The sequence below is a fragment of the Miniopterus schreibersii genome (assembly GCF_964146895.1).
Source record: "Miniopterus schreibersii genome assembly, chromosome: 16".
Taxonomy (NCBI): Eukaryota; Metazoa; Chordata; class Mammalia; order Chiroptera; family Miniopteridae; genus Miniopterus; species Miniopterus schreibersii.
The window spans coordinates 18414083-18431369 of NC_138116.1; the positions used below are offsets into that span (position 1 = coordinate 18414083).

A 17287-nucleotide genomic window follows, 5' to 3' on the forward strand; every position below is an offset into this window, starting at 1 on the left:
CCCTTTTTTTTTTTAAAGCGGCCTTAACTGTCTTTGGCAGCTTGGTTTTGGGGGGAGCCTATAAAAGGCCTTTCGGGGTTTCTTTTCTCGGGGGGAGGGGGCGGTGGTTTCGACTTGGCCAGCCGCCTGTTGGAGGGGGGGAGCGGGAAGCGGGGGCATGCGAACCCGGCTCCCCCCATCATGATGAAGACGGAGCCGCGGGGGCCCGGAGGTCCCCTCCGGAGCGCCTCCCCGCACCGCAGCGCCTATGAGGCGGGCATCCAGGCGCTGAAGCCGCCCGACGCGCCCGGGCCCGACGAGGCACCCAAGGCAGCCCACCACAAGAAATATGGCTCCAACGTCCACCGCATCAAAAGTATGTTCCTGCAGATGGGCACAACGGCGGGGCCGCCGGGCGAGGCGAGCGGCGGCGCGGGCCCCACCGAGGCCCCGCGGGTGCCTGAGCGCGGCGTGCGCCTGTCGCTACCAAGGGCCAGCAGCCTGAACGAGAACGTGGACCACAGCGCCCTGCTCAAGCTGGGCACCAGCGTGTCCGAGCGCGTGAGCCGCTTCGACTCCAAGCCCGCGCCCTCCGCGCAGCCCGCGCCGCCGCCGCACCCGCCGTCCCGGCTGCAGGAGACGCGGAAGCTGTTTGAACGGAGCGTCTCGGCGGCCGCGGGCGGCGACAAGGAGGCGGCGGCGCGGCGGCTGCTGAGGCAGGAGCGCGCCGGCCTGCAGGACCGGAAGCTGGACGTCGTGGTGCGCTTTAACGGCAGCACCGAGGCTCTGGACAAGCTGGACGCCGACGCCGTGTCGCCGACGGTCAGCCAGCTCAGCGCCGTCTTTGAGAAGGCCGACTCGAGGACCGGCCTCCACCGCGGGCCCGGGCTCCCCAGGGCCGCGGCCGCCGGGGCTCCCCAGGTCAACTCGAAGCTGGTCAGTAAGCGGTCCCGGGTGTTCCAGCCGCCGCCTCCACCTACCGCCCCGTCGGGGGATGCCCCAGCCGAGAGAGAGCGCGGCCCCGGGGGGCAGCAGCCCCCGCAGCACCGAGTGGCCCCCGCCCGGCCGCCCCCCAAGCCCCGGGAGGTGCGCAAGATTAAGCCGGTGGAGGTGGAGGAGAGTGGGGAGTCGGAGGCCGAGGCTGCGCCTGGGGAGGTGATCCAGGCGGAGGTGACGGTCCACGCGGCCTTGGAGAATGGCAGCACCTTGGCAACCACAGCCAGCCCCGCACCCGAAGAGCAGAAAGCCCAAGCAATCCCCGAGGAAGAGGCGGCGGCCGCGGTGGCGCCTGAGAGAGGGGTGGGCAATGGCCGGGCCCCGGATGTGGCCCCGGAGGAGGCGGATGAGTCCAAGAAGGAGGACTTCTCCGAGGCAGACTTGGTGGACGTGAGCGCCTACAGTGGGCTGGGGGAGGACTCTGGGGGCAGTGCCCTGGAGGAGGACGATGAAGACGACGAGGAGGATGGGGAGCCCCCCTATGAGCCCGAGTCGGGGTGCGTAGAGATCCCTGGGCTATCGGAGGAAGAAGACCCGGCCCCAAGCCGAAAGATCCATTTCAGCACAGCGCCGATCCAAGTAAGTGAGCCCCCCTCCCCGCCCCCGCGCCGTTTCTGCCACGTGCACGCTGTCGCCCCCACCTCGACCGTGGAGTTTGGCAGGCAGAGTCAGCCCCCGCCACTCAGCCCCCTTCCCAGAAGTTACCACCCTGAGGTGTGTGTGGGGTGGGGGGAGTTCCAGCTGTTTGTCAGAAGGGGACAATTTTCAGGCCTTAGAGAGAGGTGGCCTGTCCCGACCTGCCCTCCAGATCCTCGGTCTGCTGCCCCGCCCAGGGCTCACGCCACACCCGCCCTGCCCCCACAGGGGTCCTAGGGCACCTGCTTTCCCTTCCATTCCCATACATTCTTCCTCCAGAGGTACCAGAGGCAAAGGCTTAGGTGGTGGGAAGGTGTGTGTGTGTGTGTGTGTGTGTGTGTATCTGTCTGTCTGTGTTTGTGTGTGTCCACAGGAGAGCCTCTCCACATTGGTCCTTACCCCAGTCTGGGCAGGAGGGGGTCAGGGGAGCTCAGAACACCCGTTGTGTTCCCCTTATATAGGAGCAGTATAGGATGTGGGAGGGAGGAGCCAGGAACTTCCCAAAACTAAGGTGCAGGGGACCCTAGCTCTTCCTCCATCCTGTCTATAGCCCCCACACCAACTTTGCAGAAGTGAAAGAGGGAAGCAGTTCTTTGAGGGTGAGCTGGACTGGGGTCATGTGACTGGGGATGGGGGGAAGGCCAGTGCCAGGGCCCTGTTTCTTGGGGTCTGTGTGAGCCAGGGGGAAGTGTTGGGTTCCACAGGGAGTAGGCACTTTGTGTGGCCCTTGAGGGGGCTAGGCCTTAGCAAGTCAGGGAGGAGGTGGTGAGGCTGAGACCCCCCCCCCCCCCAGGGGACCTGGCAGCTCCCTGCATGCCTTTGCTCTTGACTGCTTAATACAACAGACTCCCATGGCCTTGGCAGGCCCCAAATGCTCTTGCCACATTCTCTGAGAGCCCTGAAAGAGGGATGGGATCTGCTCCTTTTTTAGGGTTTCAGCTTGCCCCCTCCCATTCCCACCACCACTCTTGGTGATTGCTTTGTAGATTGTGTCAATGCCCTGAGATCCTCAGAACAGTGCTGGGGGGGGGGGGGGGCATTCCCTGGGGAGACTGAAGAACCTCAGGCTACACCTCCCCCCATTTTCTTCTACCCTCCACTTTTGACTGGTACATTCGGCCTAGATGGCCCTTTCTGACTACCCCTGGTTCAGTTATGAGGTCCCCTGCATGGGGCTGCCAGGTCCCTGGACTTTCCTTAGCCTGGACCCTGCCTCTACCCCTCCCTAGTCATCTGTTTGCTCTGTTTCCATAACAACTCATAGACACTGAAGCTGGCCCAACTTCCTCTCACTTGCCAGAGTATCATAATCTTTGTCCCTCTCATCAAGAGGCCTGATAGGTCCCACCAGGCCAGCCCCTTCCATTCCCCAGCTGCGACCTTACAAGTCTTTTTCCAACCCTTCACTCCTCCCAAAGCAATGAGATCCTAGAGGGAACTGAGGATTATGGTGTTTCTTGGGATGCTAAGGAAGGGGGGCACCACTGAAGAAGTCAGGACCCCACCACCACCACCAGCTCTCTGAGCCACCTGATCCCCTCAGAGGTGGAATTTTGTCTTTCAGTCCTGGGCCTCTTACTGTCTATATTTGACACCTTACCCTGATTTTTGGGTAAAAAATAGCGCATGATTTGGAGCAGTGCTCCCTGACTCCCTGGTGACTGTTGCTGGCTTGAGTGTGGCAGCCAGTGTGTCATGTGGTCCTGCCTTATTGTGTCTGACTTTTGACCTTGGGGACTTCCTCCTCCCTGCCCTCGGCAGCAGTCCCCATTTTTTCCCCTTTCCCTGCCTCCACCCTGCATTGATACTAAGTCCAGGGCCTTGTGTCCCGCTGATGACCCAGTTATTGCCTTTTTGGAGGCTTCTGCTGAGGACAGAGATCCTAATTCCAGATTGTCACTTGGGGCGGAAGACTTGGCCCAGGGCTCTCTGATGCTCTGGTCACATCATGGTGGGCAATGTGAGGGGTGGTCTGGGATCTCTGAGCCTGGGGCCTGAGTTTCCTGCAGGGGGCAGGATTTAACAGACTGAGAAAAGACGATAAGGGCAAAACCCAGGACAGGCTGTGAGGGTGTTTAGGTGGTCACTGTGTGTGTGCACACACACGGGCACATGTGCATGGGGGGGAGGGTTTGGTGACCCAGGCTACCACAAAGACTGAGTGATGAAGGGACCCTGACTCAGATGCAAAAGTGGGCCAAAGCCAGTTTGCCAGGTCTAGGCTCATACCAGCTCCTGTCCTAGGCTGAGACATGTGTGCAATGGGGACAAAGTCACAGGTGACCCACCCACCAGAGCCCAGCTGGGCCCTGCTTTACCACTGGCTAACACAGGGTAGCGGACCTGGCATCTTGTACCATGTGCAGACTGGGTCACCCTCCTTCCAGGGGGCTTGGAGGCTGTTGGCCAGTTGTCAGGAGGGCAGTCCAACTGCCTGCTGCACAATTGATGATGAGCTTTAAGGGCCTGAGCTTGAGTTTCTTGGATGCTGTGAAATTGAGGGCAATGAGTTAAGTGGCTACATAGCTCCCCTCCCCCAACTGTGCTTCTAATCCTGTGAACCTTATCCTGGGAGTGAGCCTCTGGGGTGGGGAGAAAGGACAGAGGAACCCAAACTAAAGCTGGGGCACAAGAGTGCTGCTGCCTGCCGTGTGTTCATGGGACCTTATCCTGGAGGAGAGGGGGCCCTGGTGGGGGACCTCGGAGGTGACAGTGCCCCACTCCAGCCATCTGACAGAGCTACTCCCATCCTTTCTCACCCCCACTTAGCTCCAAGTGGTGTCAACCCGTTGTGGAAGCAAGCAGGAACAAGTCATGGTACCCCAAATGGTGCTCATTAACCTCCCACTGGGGGCTCCCCTGCCTGGGCCCAGAATTAGGCTCTCCCACACAGTCCCTGCCCTATCTTCTCTGTTCCTTGGAGAAGGGTCAGGCTGGGGAATCCCTCTTTTTGGTGAGAGACATGGGCAAAGGAAGACAGCAGAGGGGCACAGGGGACAACAAGGCAGATCTCGCCTTGGGGCCACCATGAAAGCTGGGTTCACTGTAGACAGTGTCAGAGAGGCTGCCACTTCCCCCATATCCTTGTCTCACCAGGGCCTGGTGCACTGGTGATAGGGTCCACCCTCAGAGAGCTGTGGTCCTCGAGGGAGACTGAGGCCTGGCCATGCAGGCAAGGCCGTAGGTGTTCTCTCCCTCTCCTACCATCTGAGGGGTGACTCAGGCGGAGGCCTGCCCTTCCTCCATGAGGACAGAGGTTGTCCTTCCTGCATCCCTTCCTCACCCCGGCCTCAACTTCAGGTTCAAGTCAGCTGGGTCCTCTCCATCCCTGTTTCTCCTGCTCCCCTCCCCCTCTCTGTGTCTCACACCCCCTCCCTCCTCTCTCCCCATCTGGCACCCTCCAGCATCTCCATTCTTTCTCCCCTCCTCCTCTTTCCCTCTCCTGCTTAGCCTTTTCCTTCTGCTATCCTGCCCTCTGTGATTGTCTATGTCTGTGTCTACCCTCACCTAGGTCTGACTCTCCCTCACCTCTCACTTGCTATTCGCCCGTCTGTCTGTCTTCCTCTGGCCTGGGGACCTGGGTTCCCGAGTCTGAGTTTCTCCAGCATGGCCCTTCCTTTCCTTATACAGAGGGCCATGCTTATGCCATCAGGGTTGTAGAAGAGAATAATGGTGTGCGTTGGACAAGGCTACGTCCCTTTATATCTTGCCCCATGGGCTCCAGAACTAGAAGGGCCTTCAGTCCAAGCTGGGGTTATCGAGGGGCTGGGGGAGGCCTTATCTCGACCTGACTGGAGGGTGGAGGAGGCTGTGGCAGGAGGGGAGCATCATTGGGTGGCACAACCTGCCCTCTTGGCCTCCCCAAGCCAGTTCTGCTCTTTCCCCCTGACAAGTGGTCCCCTCCCCAGGTGTTCAGCACCTACTCAAACGAGGACTACGATCGGCGCAACGAGGACGTGGATCCCATGGCGGCCTCTGCGGAGTATGAACTGGAGAAGCGGGTGGAGAGGTTGGAGCTGTTCCCTGTGGAGCTGGAGAAAGGTGAGAGGCCAGGGCCAGGCCATGTGTGTCTCCTTTCTGGTGCCAGCTTCTGCCCTGGGCCCCTGTCAGCACCCCACAGCCACATGGACTCCAGTCTAGCCTCAAGCTCCCACCAGCAGTTCTGTGTGCTCCTTCAGTTGCCAGGTTCCTGAGGGCACTGTATGAGCTGTCCTGGGCTGTGTGTTGGCTAGAACTATGGGGGCGGCAGATATTGATGGAATAGTCACATCTAACTATGTCTTTATGGGCTGTAATAGGTGCTGGGGAGGGACAGGAGGGGCCAAAATAACAGCATTTTACAGTAGACCTGACCAGACTCGGGGGCTGGGAGGTTCCCCAAGGAAGTGATACTTGAGTTGAGCTTTGAAGAGGAGGAGTTCGGGGGAGTGTGCGTGAAAGAGAGAATACAGGCTTGGCTGGGTTTGTACAGTGAGGGGAAGAAGGGTGTACAAGCAAGGCCTTGGAGACCATGTGAAGGACACTCTTTTTTCTAAGGTGCACTGGAAGTCTTTGCAAGGTGTGGGAAAGGTATTCTAGAAAGACCACTCCAGGCTGTGATCTGTGGAGAATGGTCCTAAGACTAGTGGTGTGGACAAGATGATGGCCATGCGGGAAGTAGGTGGACTTGAGAGATCCTGGGGAGTTAGAATCGGCAGGGTTGAGCGGTTGTTTGGCTTGGACAGAGGCTGTGAAAGGGAGGGAGGAGTCCAGGTGACTCCCAGGTCCCATGAGGGAGTGGCAGACAGGAAGAGTCTGTTTGTGGGGGAATACCATGAGTTTAGATGTCAGGGAGGGGGCTTCAAGGGAGAGAAGAGTGGGAAGTCTTTGGTCATTGAGGCTGTGAGTGTGGATGAGACAGCTTGAAGAAGATTGAGCCCATTGCTGTGACCCCCCTCCATCCCCATTCCTCCACATACCCTCATCTGCACACACAGTAGTCTTTGGCCCACCCATGTGGGTCACCTTAGCAGGCCCTGCTGCCCATCAGTTCTGTGGGTGGACAAAGGTCAGGGAATCACCCAAGAGAATCCTAGTTGACTTGCCAAAGGGGGGATAGACAAAACCGTGTCCCTTCCCCAATTATGGAAAACTCCTAAGCATAGGGACTGTTTCTGAGGTAGGGCCATGCCCCAGCGTGGGGGTGAGGGCATCTCACTCTGTCCCCTGCAAACCCTGAACTAGAGCTTCTTGTCCTCCCCTTCTCCATGCCCCCCCATCTCACCTCTCTCTGCTCCACAGACTCCGAGGGACTCGGCATCAGCATCATCGGCATGGGGGCTGGGGCAGACATGGGCCTGGAGAAGCTGGGCATCTTCGTCAAAACTGTGACTGAGGGCGGCGCAGCCCATCGGGATGGCAGGTACCACCTCTCCCTTCCCCACCAGCCATCATCTGTAGGGTGCGATGGGCTACTACCTGTGTGGGGCTCAGATGTTCCTAGAGCAATACTGTGCCAGGTGCTGGTCTAGGCCTGAGGCTACAGCAGTGAACAAGATAGGTGGGACCTCCTCTCTCATGGCACTTGCATTCTAGGGGGTGCTGAAGACTGGGGCCGGTTTTGGGTTTTTGGGTGTGTGTTGAGCCGTGGTAGGGAGAGCATGAGCATGGAGGCTATGTACCTGGTGGAGTGGTGTATATTTAAGCATTCTCCATTCAGTAAATATCTAGTCCCTAACTCTGTCCTAGGGCTGGTGGCAGGCCCTGGGGAGTCAGTGATGAGGACCTTGCCCTTGCGAAACACATGGTGTGGTAAGGCAGACATTTAAGTGGACACAAAACGGTGAAAGGGAGGGAAAATTCAGGGTGCCATGAAGGCATAAAAAGGAGGGCTTGACCTTTCTGGGCATCAGGGAAGTTTTTTTGGAGGAAGTGACATTGGAGCTGAGACCTGAAGGATGTGCAGAAGTTAGCTAGGCTAAAGGAGTATTACGTGAAGGAGGTTCCAGGCAGTGCACCAAAAGCAGGCAGTTATGGTGGGAGCCTAAAGAACAAAGTGTATGGTGTGGCTAGAAAGGCTGGTGGGGGTGTGCCTAGAGAGGAAACTGCTCCTTGTATGTGTGTGCACATGTGTGCCTGTGTTTTGACATCTGAGGCTGGAGGAGATATGTGGGTCAGAAGGTTCTGGGAAGGCCTCCTGGAGTCCTGGGAAGCCCAATGACCCCTCTGTGGACAGCTCCACTGTATGGGTATTGCAGCAGGGAAGTAGGAGGGGCTTTGGGGCACCCCTGTAAGTTAGAGGTTGACATCAGGGATGCCTTGTGGTGGTACCTCCAAATGCAGACCCCTTCCATGTGACAGAGATGAGTGGGTATCCCTGTGAGGGCAGGATGACTTTGGGGTCATGTTACTAGAGGTGGGGTTTCTTCATTCAGGGGGCTTCTGCCTGCTGCAGCCCAGGTGGCATGGGGGGGGCAGAGAAAAGGAAGATGAGAGCCCCTGCTTTTTCTTTTAAAAAAAAAAATATATATATCTTTATTGATTTCAGAGAGAGGGAGAGAGAGAGATAGAAATATCAATGATGAGTCATTGATCGAGCTCACAACCCAGGCATGTGCCCTAACCAGGAATTAAACCCCGATTGCCTGGATCCTAGGTTGACGCTCAACCGCTGAGCCACGCCTGGCTGGGCCTGCTTTTTCACTTACCCCCCTCATTGGGACTTTACAGAACCCTTCCCAGAGTCACCTGGTCGGGGCTTGTGTGTGCATGTGAGAGAGTTGTGTCCATAAGCTCATGCCCACATGTGAGGCATGTGGGGGTGAAGTGTTTACAATAGGCTGTGTCCTCCACTTCTGCACGGGAGTCCTGAGCGAAGGCCAGGAGCTCCAAGGGTGGTGGGAGTGGAAGAAGGAGGGGACCAAGGGTCTGCTCACTCCATGCCGCTCAGCAGGCCAGGCTGGACCACCTCCATCTCTCTCCTTGTGTGGAGAACAGGGCTTCCGGTGCCACAGCTGGACCATGTTGGGGGCTGTGCAACTGTCAGGGTGAAGCGACCCAGTGGGACAGGGTGTGAATATGAGTGTGTGCAGCAGATCTCAAACATTTGGAAGGAAATCTTCAGACCAGGTCTGTGCAGACTTGTATGTGTAAGAAAGCTGTGGGCCTTGCCAGTGCGCATGGTGGTTATGATCTCTGTGGATGTCACACTGCTCTGTCAGGTGTGATGCAGGAGGGGACAAGGGTGTGATTATCATGAGACGAGAGCTTCCCCCACTACTGGTTCTGGACACCTATGTTTGCTTGCCCAGGTCTCACTGCCCCTACACTGGTGGGTCTGGCTGATATCTGATCCTCAGGCTTCATGCGTTTTATGCAGGTAGACAAAGTACCACGTCCCTGTGGGGACTAAGCCTCAAGCTTCTGATGGGAAGGGGGCCATCTCTACCTCAGTTCCACAGTTCCCCTCATGACCCCCCTAATCAATGTCACCTCCTCTAGGATCCAGGTGAACGATCTCCTGGTGGAGGTGGATGGAACCAGTCTGGTGGGAGTGACCCAGAGCTTTGCAGCCTCCGTGCTCCGGAACACCAAGGGCCGAGTGCGGTGAGGGCATGAGGGTGGGGTGGGTGGGGAGTGGGAGCAGGCAGGAGGCTCAGCTTCATCTAGCCACTCTCCCCATTTGCCCACACACAGTTAAGGTTCTGTGTGGCCCAGTGTATAGAGGAGGTCCCACTGTGTCCCTGCCCAAAGGAATTGTTGTGCCCATATCCCTTGTCTCAAGCCTCCCTTCCTGTCCTGAGCCCTTGACCGCCACCAGCACTTGGGCCTCAAGGCCCACTCTCCACTGCAGCTCCAAACTGGCCTCATGGGCTCATTCTTCCCCCTGCCTGTCCTGACTCATTCATTGAAGAACCAAGATGTACAGGGGGAATGCCATGCAAACTGGGGTCCCTTCCTCCTCACCTGCTCTGTGTAATCCTGGAAGCGCTTTCCTCCCTGGGCCTGTCAATTAAGGGGTTGTGTAGATGCTTCCTGTGTCCCTCTTTGGCAAAAACATTTAGGGACCACTCCCTGCCCTCTCCAAGAGGGGCACTGCCCCCAGGAAAGGGTGGTAGAGAGAAACAGGATGTGGGTGGCCACGGAGAGGAGGGGCTGGTGCCTGGAAGTTCCACTGTTTCCTCTCCATCCTAATCTCCAATCACCATCATCCCGCCCCTTCCTGAAGCTCAGGGCCTTGGAGCTTGTACAAGATACCCCTACACAGTCCCTGCCCTGCCGGAGTGATTCATCTGTGCCATCCCCTGCTTTGTTTTCTCCCACATGGTGGGGTCAGAGCCCTACACTGGCAGCTCCTAAACTCATGTCCCCTACAACTCAGCCTGAAGTTTGGCTGACGTCACCCCTCCCCCAAAACTGGCCAGGAGGGCTAGTGGGTCTTTGCCTCTCCTGGGAAGGAAACCCAATAAGGGCCCCCAGCTCCCCTATTCATTATTAACATTCTGCAGCCTCTGGACTCAGCCCTCTCATTTCACCTCCCCTGGGAGGACCTGGGTGTGGAGAGAGGAGCACCAGCGGGGAGGATGGTGGCATTACCCAGCTGAGGGCAGAGGCAAAGGGAATAACACCCGTGCCCCCGCAGGTTTATGATTGGCCGGGAGCGGCCTGGCGAGCAGAGCGAGGTGGCTCAGCTAATTCAGCAGACCCTGGAACAGGAGCGATGGCAGCGGGAGATGATGGAGCAGAGATACGCCCAGTATGGGGAGGATGATGAGGAGGTAGGGATTCCTGCCCTGGCTGCGAGCATCACCGCCCCCTGGTGGCTGGATGGAGCTTTACAGACATCCTCTGCCTCTGCCCCTTTCCCAGGCCTTGTGAAGAAGCCCAGAGCACCATTCCCTCTCCTAGGATAGCCCCCAGTCTGAGGGAGGTGATGCAGACCCTTTCCTCCAGGAACCCCGAAGGAGGAGTCACACCCTCTTTCTTCAGAGAGCCGTCCTGGTCCTACAAGGAAAATATAGTTCTTCCAAGAGCCCCCACTCTGAGAGGACGGCATAGCCCTTAACCTCAGGGGACATAATCTGAGGAAGGAGACAGCTCCAGACCTCAGGGGGTGCATAGTGTGACGGGGAGAGCACAGGCTATGGCTTCAGGGGTCTCAGTCTTACGGGGGAATTACCCATGCCTTCAGGGGAAGACACAAACAATGATCCTGGTATGGCCCCCAGTCTGATGGGGGTGACATGAACCAAACCCCGTAAGTAGCCCCAGTTTTACATGGGCAGACTATTGCCAATCTAAGCCCCGGTTGTCAGGCTGAGGGAAGCTGGGATGGGCAGAGTGCACGGCCTCCTGTCTCCTTTGCAGACCGGAGAGTATGCCACTGACGAGGATGAGGAGCTGAGCCCCACGTTCCCAGGTGGCGAGATGGCCATTGAGGTGTTCGAGTTGGCAGAGAACGAGGATGCCTTGTCCCCTGTGGACATGGAGCCCGAGAAGCTGGTGCACAAGTTCAAGGAGGTGGGAGGAAGGGGTCCCTGGGGTGGTGGAGGGCAAAAGCAAGCCAGGGTCCTGCCCTGCAGCACTGCCTACCCTGGCCGAAGCTGAGCACTTGCCCCTCTCCCCTACAGCTCCAGATCAAGCATGCTGTGACTGAGGCTGAGATCCAGCAGCTGAAAAGAAAGGTGAGAGGAGGGGTGTGGAGGGGGGAGGAACAGGGTCTGAGGGCTGGAAGGATGATCCCCCACCCTCACACCTGCACACTGACACTTGCCTACCACCCACTACCCAAAAGCATGTATAGAGCAAGCTATTCTTAGGCAGGGGAGGGTCGTGTAAGGAGCTCGAGCTCTGGACCTGTCTGCTCCACCATACACTTGCTGCTCTGTGCCTCATTTTATAGGTGAGGAAATATAAAATGGGGTAATAATAGTGCCAACACCATAGGATCATTGTGAGGATTAAGTGAGATGATATATGGAAGGTCCTTAGTGCAGTGTCTGACACATCATAGGTGCTCAATAAAAGGTTGCACAATTAGCTATTACACTGAAGCACACACATTTCATGTGCTCTAGATGTCTTCATGTCCATGTCCCACATGTGTCCTCTACATATAGGGCCAGTGATAGATGCAAACTGCCCAGAGATACACAAAGGCACATGCCAACCTAGAGCCCAGGCACATAGTACCCGGGGCCATTCACCAGACACCTTCTCTATACAGATAGAACACAGAGATGCTGGGCCCATGCTTCCCATGGTATTACACCCAAGCGCATTGCCCTGGGTAGTAGACCCCTCTGTCTTGCTCTGATGTAAGATGCATAGGCATGGCCATCGCGAAAGTGTCACAGGACATGTGCCTTCTAACAGAGGTGCTGATGCTGACGCTTCCAAATGGTGACACACGTGACATACAGAATCACACATATGCACCATGCATAGACACCCACACAAGCCTATTGGGTGCTAACGCTCACAGGCATGGAGATGCACAGGCTTCATATTAAAAACTTATATTGGGCCCCTGCTGGACCCAGACATTAGGAGTCCTAACTCCTGTGGGGCTTCCAGTGTGGTGGGGAGAGGCAGGGGTACAGAGCCACGTGGATATGGTACACCCAGGTACACGTGTGTGCACGCCCACATGTGGGTTTACACCCACTGTGCATGGAGAGAGGAGAGTGGAGCTGAGCCGTGGGGGAGGGCAGGGTTTAGATGACTGAAGCAGCAGAAAAGCATCACTGGCAGAAAACAAGTTGGAGCTTGGAGGCTGGCTTTGGGCGGAGGCCGTGGGCTGTAGCAGCAGTTCCTATGGGGGAGAGGCAGGAGCAGAGCTGGACTGCCAGGGTGGGCTGGAGCTGCAGTGTCCTGATTTCCCTCTAAGGACTCCAGCCTTGGACCTGTGGTCACATAAGGGGGAAGGTCACACTGCCTATGAAGTGGGAGGACACAAGGTAGGTGAGCCAGGAGGCGAGCGGATTTAGAGGCAGGTGCGGGCCAGGGCTGCCCAGAGTATGGCAGAGGTTATAGAAGGGGAAGTTGGGTTGGAGCTGCATTTCTGAGGTCGAGATGACAGGCCATGTTCCTGGGTGGATGCAGAGCATGAAGGGGCAGGGGAAGTAAGGTCTGTTCATGCTTTCAGTCAATAAACATCTATTGGGTGCCTTCTAGGTGCCCGGCACTATTCCAGTCCCTGTGATAGGCAAAAGTAGATTTGATTCTTGCCCTCGTGCAGCTTAAAGTCTGCACACCAATGACTGTATCGTTACAGACTGACATGTGGCTTTGTAGGAGAGGACAGGGTTACTGAGCTCCTAGAGCAGCAGGACCTGATAATGGGTTGGGGGTGGGGAGGACTGTGCTGTTGGAGGTACTCACAGGAGACTTCTCTGGGGAAGCGACTGAGCAGAGAACCCAAGAGTGAGCTAGTGGGAAATGATGATGCAAGGAGCAGGGGAGATGGGAACACTCCAGGCAGAGGTAACAGCACTGGCAAATGCTATGTGCCAGGAGGGAACCTGGCAAACCTGAGGATCTGCAGGAAGGCCTACATGGCTGGGGCATAGAGAACAAGTGTGGCGTTTGCAACCAACAGGTTGGAGGATCAGGTAGGGGCTTCAGGCTGAGCGCTGGAGTGGCAGTGAGATGGTGGCACCTTTAACAGAGTGGGCTAGACAGGAAAGGAGGAATAAGTTTGCATGGGTGGGGGTCAGATTTGGGGCATGGTGCCTATGAGGAGTTGGAAGTGATGTTGGGCTGGAGCTCAGGACTCAGAGCTCTGAGTGCACAAATGGGGTGTGGGAGGTGAGAGAGAGAACAGAGGCTCCAGGACTGAGCTGTTGGGGCTGGGAGGTCCTCACTGGCATAGCCTGGCAGCTGGGAGAGGAGCCAGGATTGTTCAAGAAGCCACAGAAGCAGGAACTGGTCAGTAGGGCCATAGGTGCAGAGAGGGGACAGAGGGCAGTGGTGACCTTTACCTGCCCAGCTCTTTCCCATCTACCACCTCACTGACACCTTTGTGAGCATGGCAAGGCAGGAATCAGTCCCGTATTACAGATCAGAGGACTAAGACTTAAGACAGAAGTTGCCTTGCCCCAAGTCACAGAGCTAATCAGTGCCTAACCCAGCCTCCTGCCTTTTAGGAGTGTGGTACAGTGTCAGGGACTCGCTGGGAGCTCTGAGGCTGAGGTCCCACCTCTTCCCAGGTCTCAGGCTCAGCCAAGTAAGAGTTAGTAGTTGGGGGGCAGTGGGCACCACATCCACAGAATCATCCAGAGGCTTTGACACCAGTGCAGGATGGGGATGCTCCTGGGCTCCCTCTGGCCCCCACCAACCCAGGGACATTCCTTCCTCTCTCAGCTGCAGAGCCTGGAGCAGGAGAAGGGGCGGTGGCGGGTGGAGAAGGCCCAGCTGGAGCAGAGTGTGGAGGAGAACAAGGAGCGCATGGAGAAGCTGGAGGGCTACTGGGGTGAGGCCCAGAGTCTGTGCCAAGCTGTGGATGAGCACCTGCGGGAGACCCAGGCCCAGTACCAGGCCCTGGAGCGCAAGTACAGCAAGGCCAAGCGCCTCATCAAGGACTACCAGCAGAAGTATGTGGCCAGGGGGCCAGCGGGGGGGAGGGGGACCTGGACCCAGGGAGGACAGAGGGGCCTTTGTGGCAGTCACTCCCCATTCCCAGCTGAGTAGGGAGGCGAGGAGCACAGAAGTTGGAGAGCCTGTGTTGGGGGTACCTGGGCCCAGAATGACCAGGCACCAGAGCCAGCACGACCAGACCCCAGGGACTATGGGAACACCTCGGCCTCCCTGACCTGAGAACAGGGAGAGGGCAGAGTTGTCCAGTTAGAGCTAAGGATAGGGTTGAGGATCCTTCCTGGATGGAAGCCAGGCTACACACCCTTACCCACCGTCTGTCTCTGCTGATTGCCAGGGAGATCGAGTTCCTGAAAAAGGAGACCGCACAGCGCCGGGTTCTGGAGGAGTCGGAGCTGGCTAGGAAGGAGGAGATGGACAAGCTCCTGGACAAGGTAGGCCCAGGGGTGCCCTAGGGGCAGGGCCTTATGGAGGGAGCAGCAGGTAAGCCCCCATCTGACACCCACTCTGGATCCTGGAGGGGAGAGGGGGAGTCATGCTGCTGGCTGAGAGCTCAGGGTCATATACCCACCAATGGGACAGAAGGGACAGGGCCCATGCCTGGTACCCAGGCCTGACCTCCTCTCCCCTTTGTTTTCCAGATCTCAGAACTGGAAGGAAACCTGCAAACACTGAGGAATTCCAATTCTACTTAACAGGAATCTTTCCTTGACCAGACAATAATTAATCCCCTCCCATTGTCCTCCCTCCCCTGTCCTCAATATTTCATCCCTCCCTCTACCAGCCTGGGGACAGGTGCCCCAACTCCCCCACCCCTCTGCCCTACCTCCCCCAGCTTCAGGGACCAGAGGGCCCATATCACAGGCCCCATTATGGTGGCCCCGGGCAGACAGGTGGCTGGAAGGATGGCCTCCTTCTTACTTCATGGGGCTGAGGCACAGAGGCCAAGGGATGCCGAGAGCTGGCCTGGGTGGTGGATGGACACAAGGAACTGCAGAACAAACTGCCAGACTTTATAACCTCCAGCCTTTGTCTCTGGACTGGAATGGGGCTGGGGGCTCTCCCAGCATTTCACCACCTGGAGGCTGCTCCCTGCCCACGAGGCTCCTTGACTTGAGATTTCTACCTTCTTGGCCCTTCCCCCTACCCCATCATTGTGCTGTCTCTGTTTCATTCTGATCCTCCTGCTGGAAGGGGATGCCTCCACACCTCCTCCCATCCCTGTCTCCCCTCCCAGGGGGAGAGAGTCCACCCCAGAGCCTGGAGGCTGGGCCTGGCCCTGCACTGATTTCTCATGTATCCTTCAAGAAAAGGGGAGTAAGAGTAGGAAAAGGGGGGCAGTAGCCCTTAGTTTCTCCTTGTGCCTCCCACCTGCCCTTCCCTGGTGCCAAATAGCCATAACCTCTTCCTGGAACAGTTCTGTGGCCTCTCTGAGATCCAGTTTCCTGGCCAAGGAGAGGAGATCGGCTTAGTGGGGCTGGCTGCAGAGACCCTGGTCTTAGGCAAGAGAAACATTTCTTACTGAGAGCCAGGCCCTGCCCTGGACCACACATGGAAGCCTTGTACTAACACCAGAGATTCAGCCTCACCCTACCCACACCCACACCCTTCCAATGTTTTGACTGGAGGGCAACATTTTACTACTAAACTTTTTGGAGACCAAGGCTGCCCTACTGACAGCCTGCTTTCTAAGTGAAATTGACTCATTTCCTCACTTTAACCCCAAATTGGGGCTTGGACCAAGGGAGGTGAGGACCCCCCCCACACACAGGTCCGCCTCCCCTTTCAGAATCCATCTCATTTTGCCCCTTCCTGATGCCCCTACCCTAGCCTGGATTTTTGTTCATTTTTAACAGACAACCTCCGTCCCAACCCTTTTGGCTTCTCCCCGTCCCCTATAAATAGACCATGCCATCGATCAGTATTTCTTCCTAACCCCCTTCCCGCCCCCAGACGTTTCTCTACCCCCCGAAAGAGCTGGCTGTCCCAGCGCCGGGCCGCGCACTTCACCTCCTTCGCCCCCGCAGACGGAGGGGGCGGGGCCAGGTGGGTGGCGCCGCGGGCGCTTCCGGTTTCTCTGGCGGTTGGCGGTCCTTGCCCCGCCCTCTGCAGGACTGCGTCTCTGTATATAATATATATATGTATGTATTGTTCCCGGTTTTGTACGGACCATGCCCTCTGTCAGGTTGTCCCCATAAACGCAGCCCCCAGAGCCTCGCTGCCTGGTTTTTTGACTCGCGGGAGGCGGGTGGAGGGAAGGGCAGGGATGCCAGTCTGTGCCCAGTGGTCCCCTCGCACCACCAGTGCTGCTCGGTTCCTGAGGATCTTTCTAAGGAAATACCCTGTTCCCGGTCCCCGAGCACTCCCTCTCTGCTACCGTTGCCCCCATTAACACCTATGCTTTTTTTATCCATTCCAATTGGGCAAAGCTGGGGTTTCTAGAGAGTTTCTTGGGTGCATCCCATTCTTTTTACAAGGCCCCTGATGAAATTCCAGGATGGGTTAGATATGGCAGGGTGAACCCCAAGTCCCTCCCTGGAGAAATTCTCAAGCCTGGTGGGGATACCCAGCCCGTACTCTCACATGGCACCCTGAAAAATCTAAGGTTTCCAGGAGGTGGCAGTGGGGATGGGAGGTGACATGTCAGAGCCATTTTGTCCCCAAGATCCTAAAGAATCCCTCTGGGGGCCCGCTGGAGAGGCCTTAAACAGTCTAAGCCCCCTGCTTCTATGCCAGCAGGTCTGGTTGCTAACTCACCAGCTCTAATATGAATGGGTCTGGGAGTCCAGATGCCAGGGTTCCAGGGACAAACTTTGGTGAAGTCCCAAAGAGGTGAGAGCAGGGAGAAGTGGGCCAAGACTTGTGATTCCTAACAGCAGCCTCTTCTTCCTCTGGGTGCTGGTGTGTATATGTGTGAGAACTTAAGCACAAGGTACTTGTGGTCAGTGGCCTGACCCCCCCAAGGAGATTCTCATATTCCCCTTTGCCCTAAGGAATGGAAGTTCCAACATCAGGGTCCCTCAAGGTCACCTTGGTGGGTCTATGACAACACCTGAGATGAGTGTCCTCTATAAGAACTCTCAGTGGCAGGCAACTCCTGAAG

At 57.1% G+C, this 17287-nt stretch overlaps 1 protein-coding gene across 1 annotated transcript; it reads left to right on the plus strand.

Annotated features, from left to right (window-relative positions):
- The first annotated feature begins 48 nt into the window (after positions 1-48).
- On the plus strand, positions 49-16398 carry PPP1R9B (protein phosphatase 1 regulatory subunit 9B). The gene is made up of 10 exons (XM_081160932.1): positions 49-1554; positions 5520-5652; positions 6892-7012; positions 9091-9195; positions 10232-10367; positions 10957-11109; positions 11220-11273; positions 13954-14183; positions 14522-14618; positions 14826-16398. Exons 1-10 carry the CDS (start codon positions 181-183, stop codon positions 14877-14879), a joined length of 2457 nt encoding a protein of 818 aa, XP_081017058.1. The 5' UTR covers positions 49-180; the 3' UTR covers positions 14880-16398.
- The last annotated feature ends 889 nt before the right edge of the window (positions 16399-17287 follow it).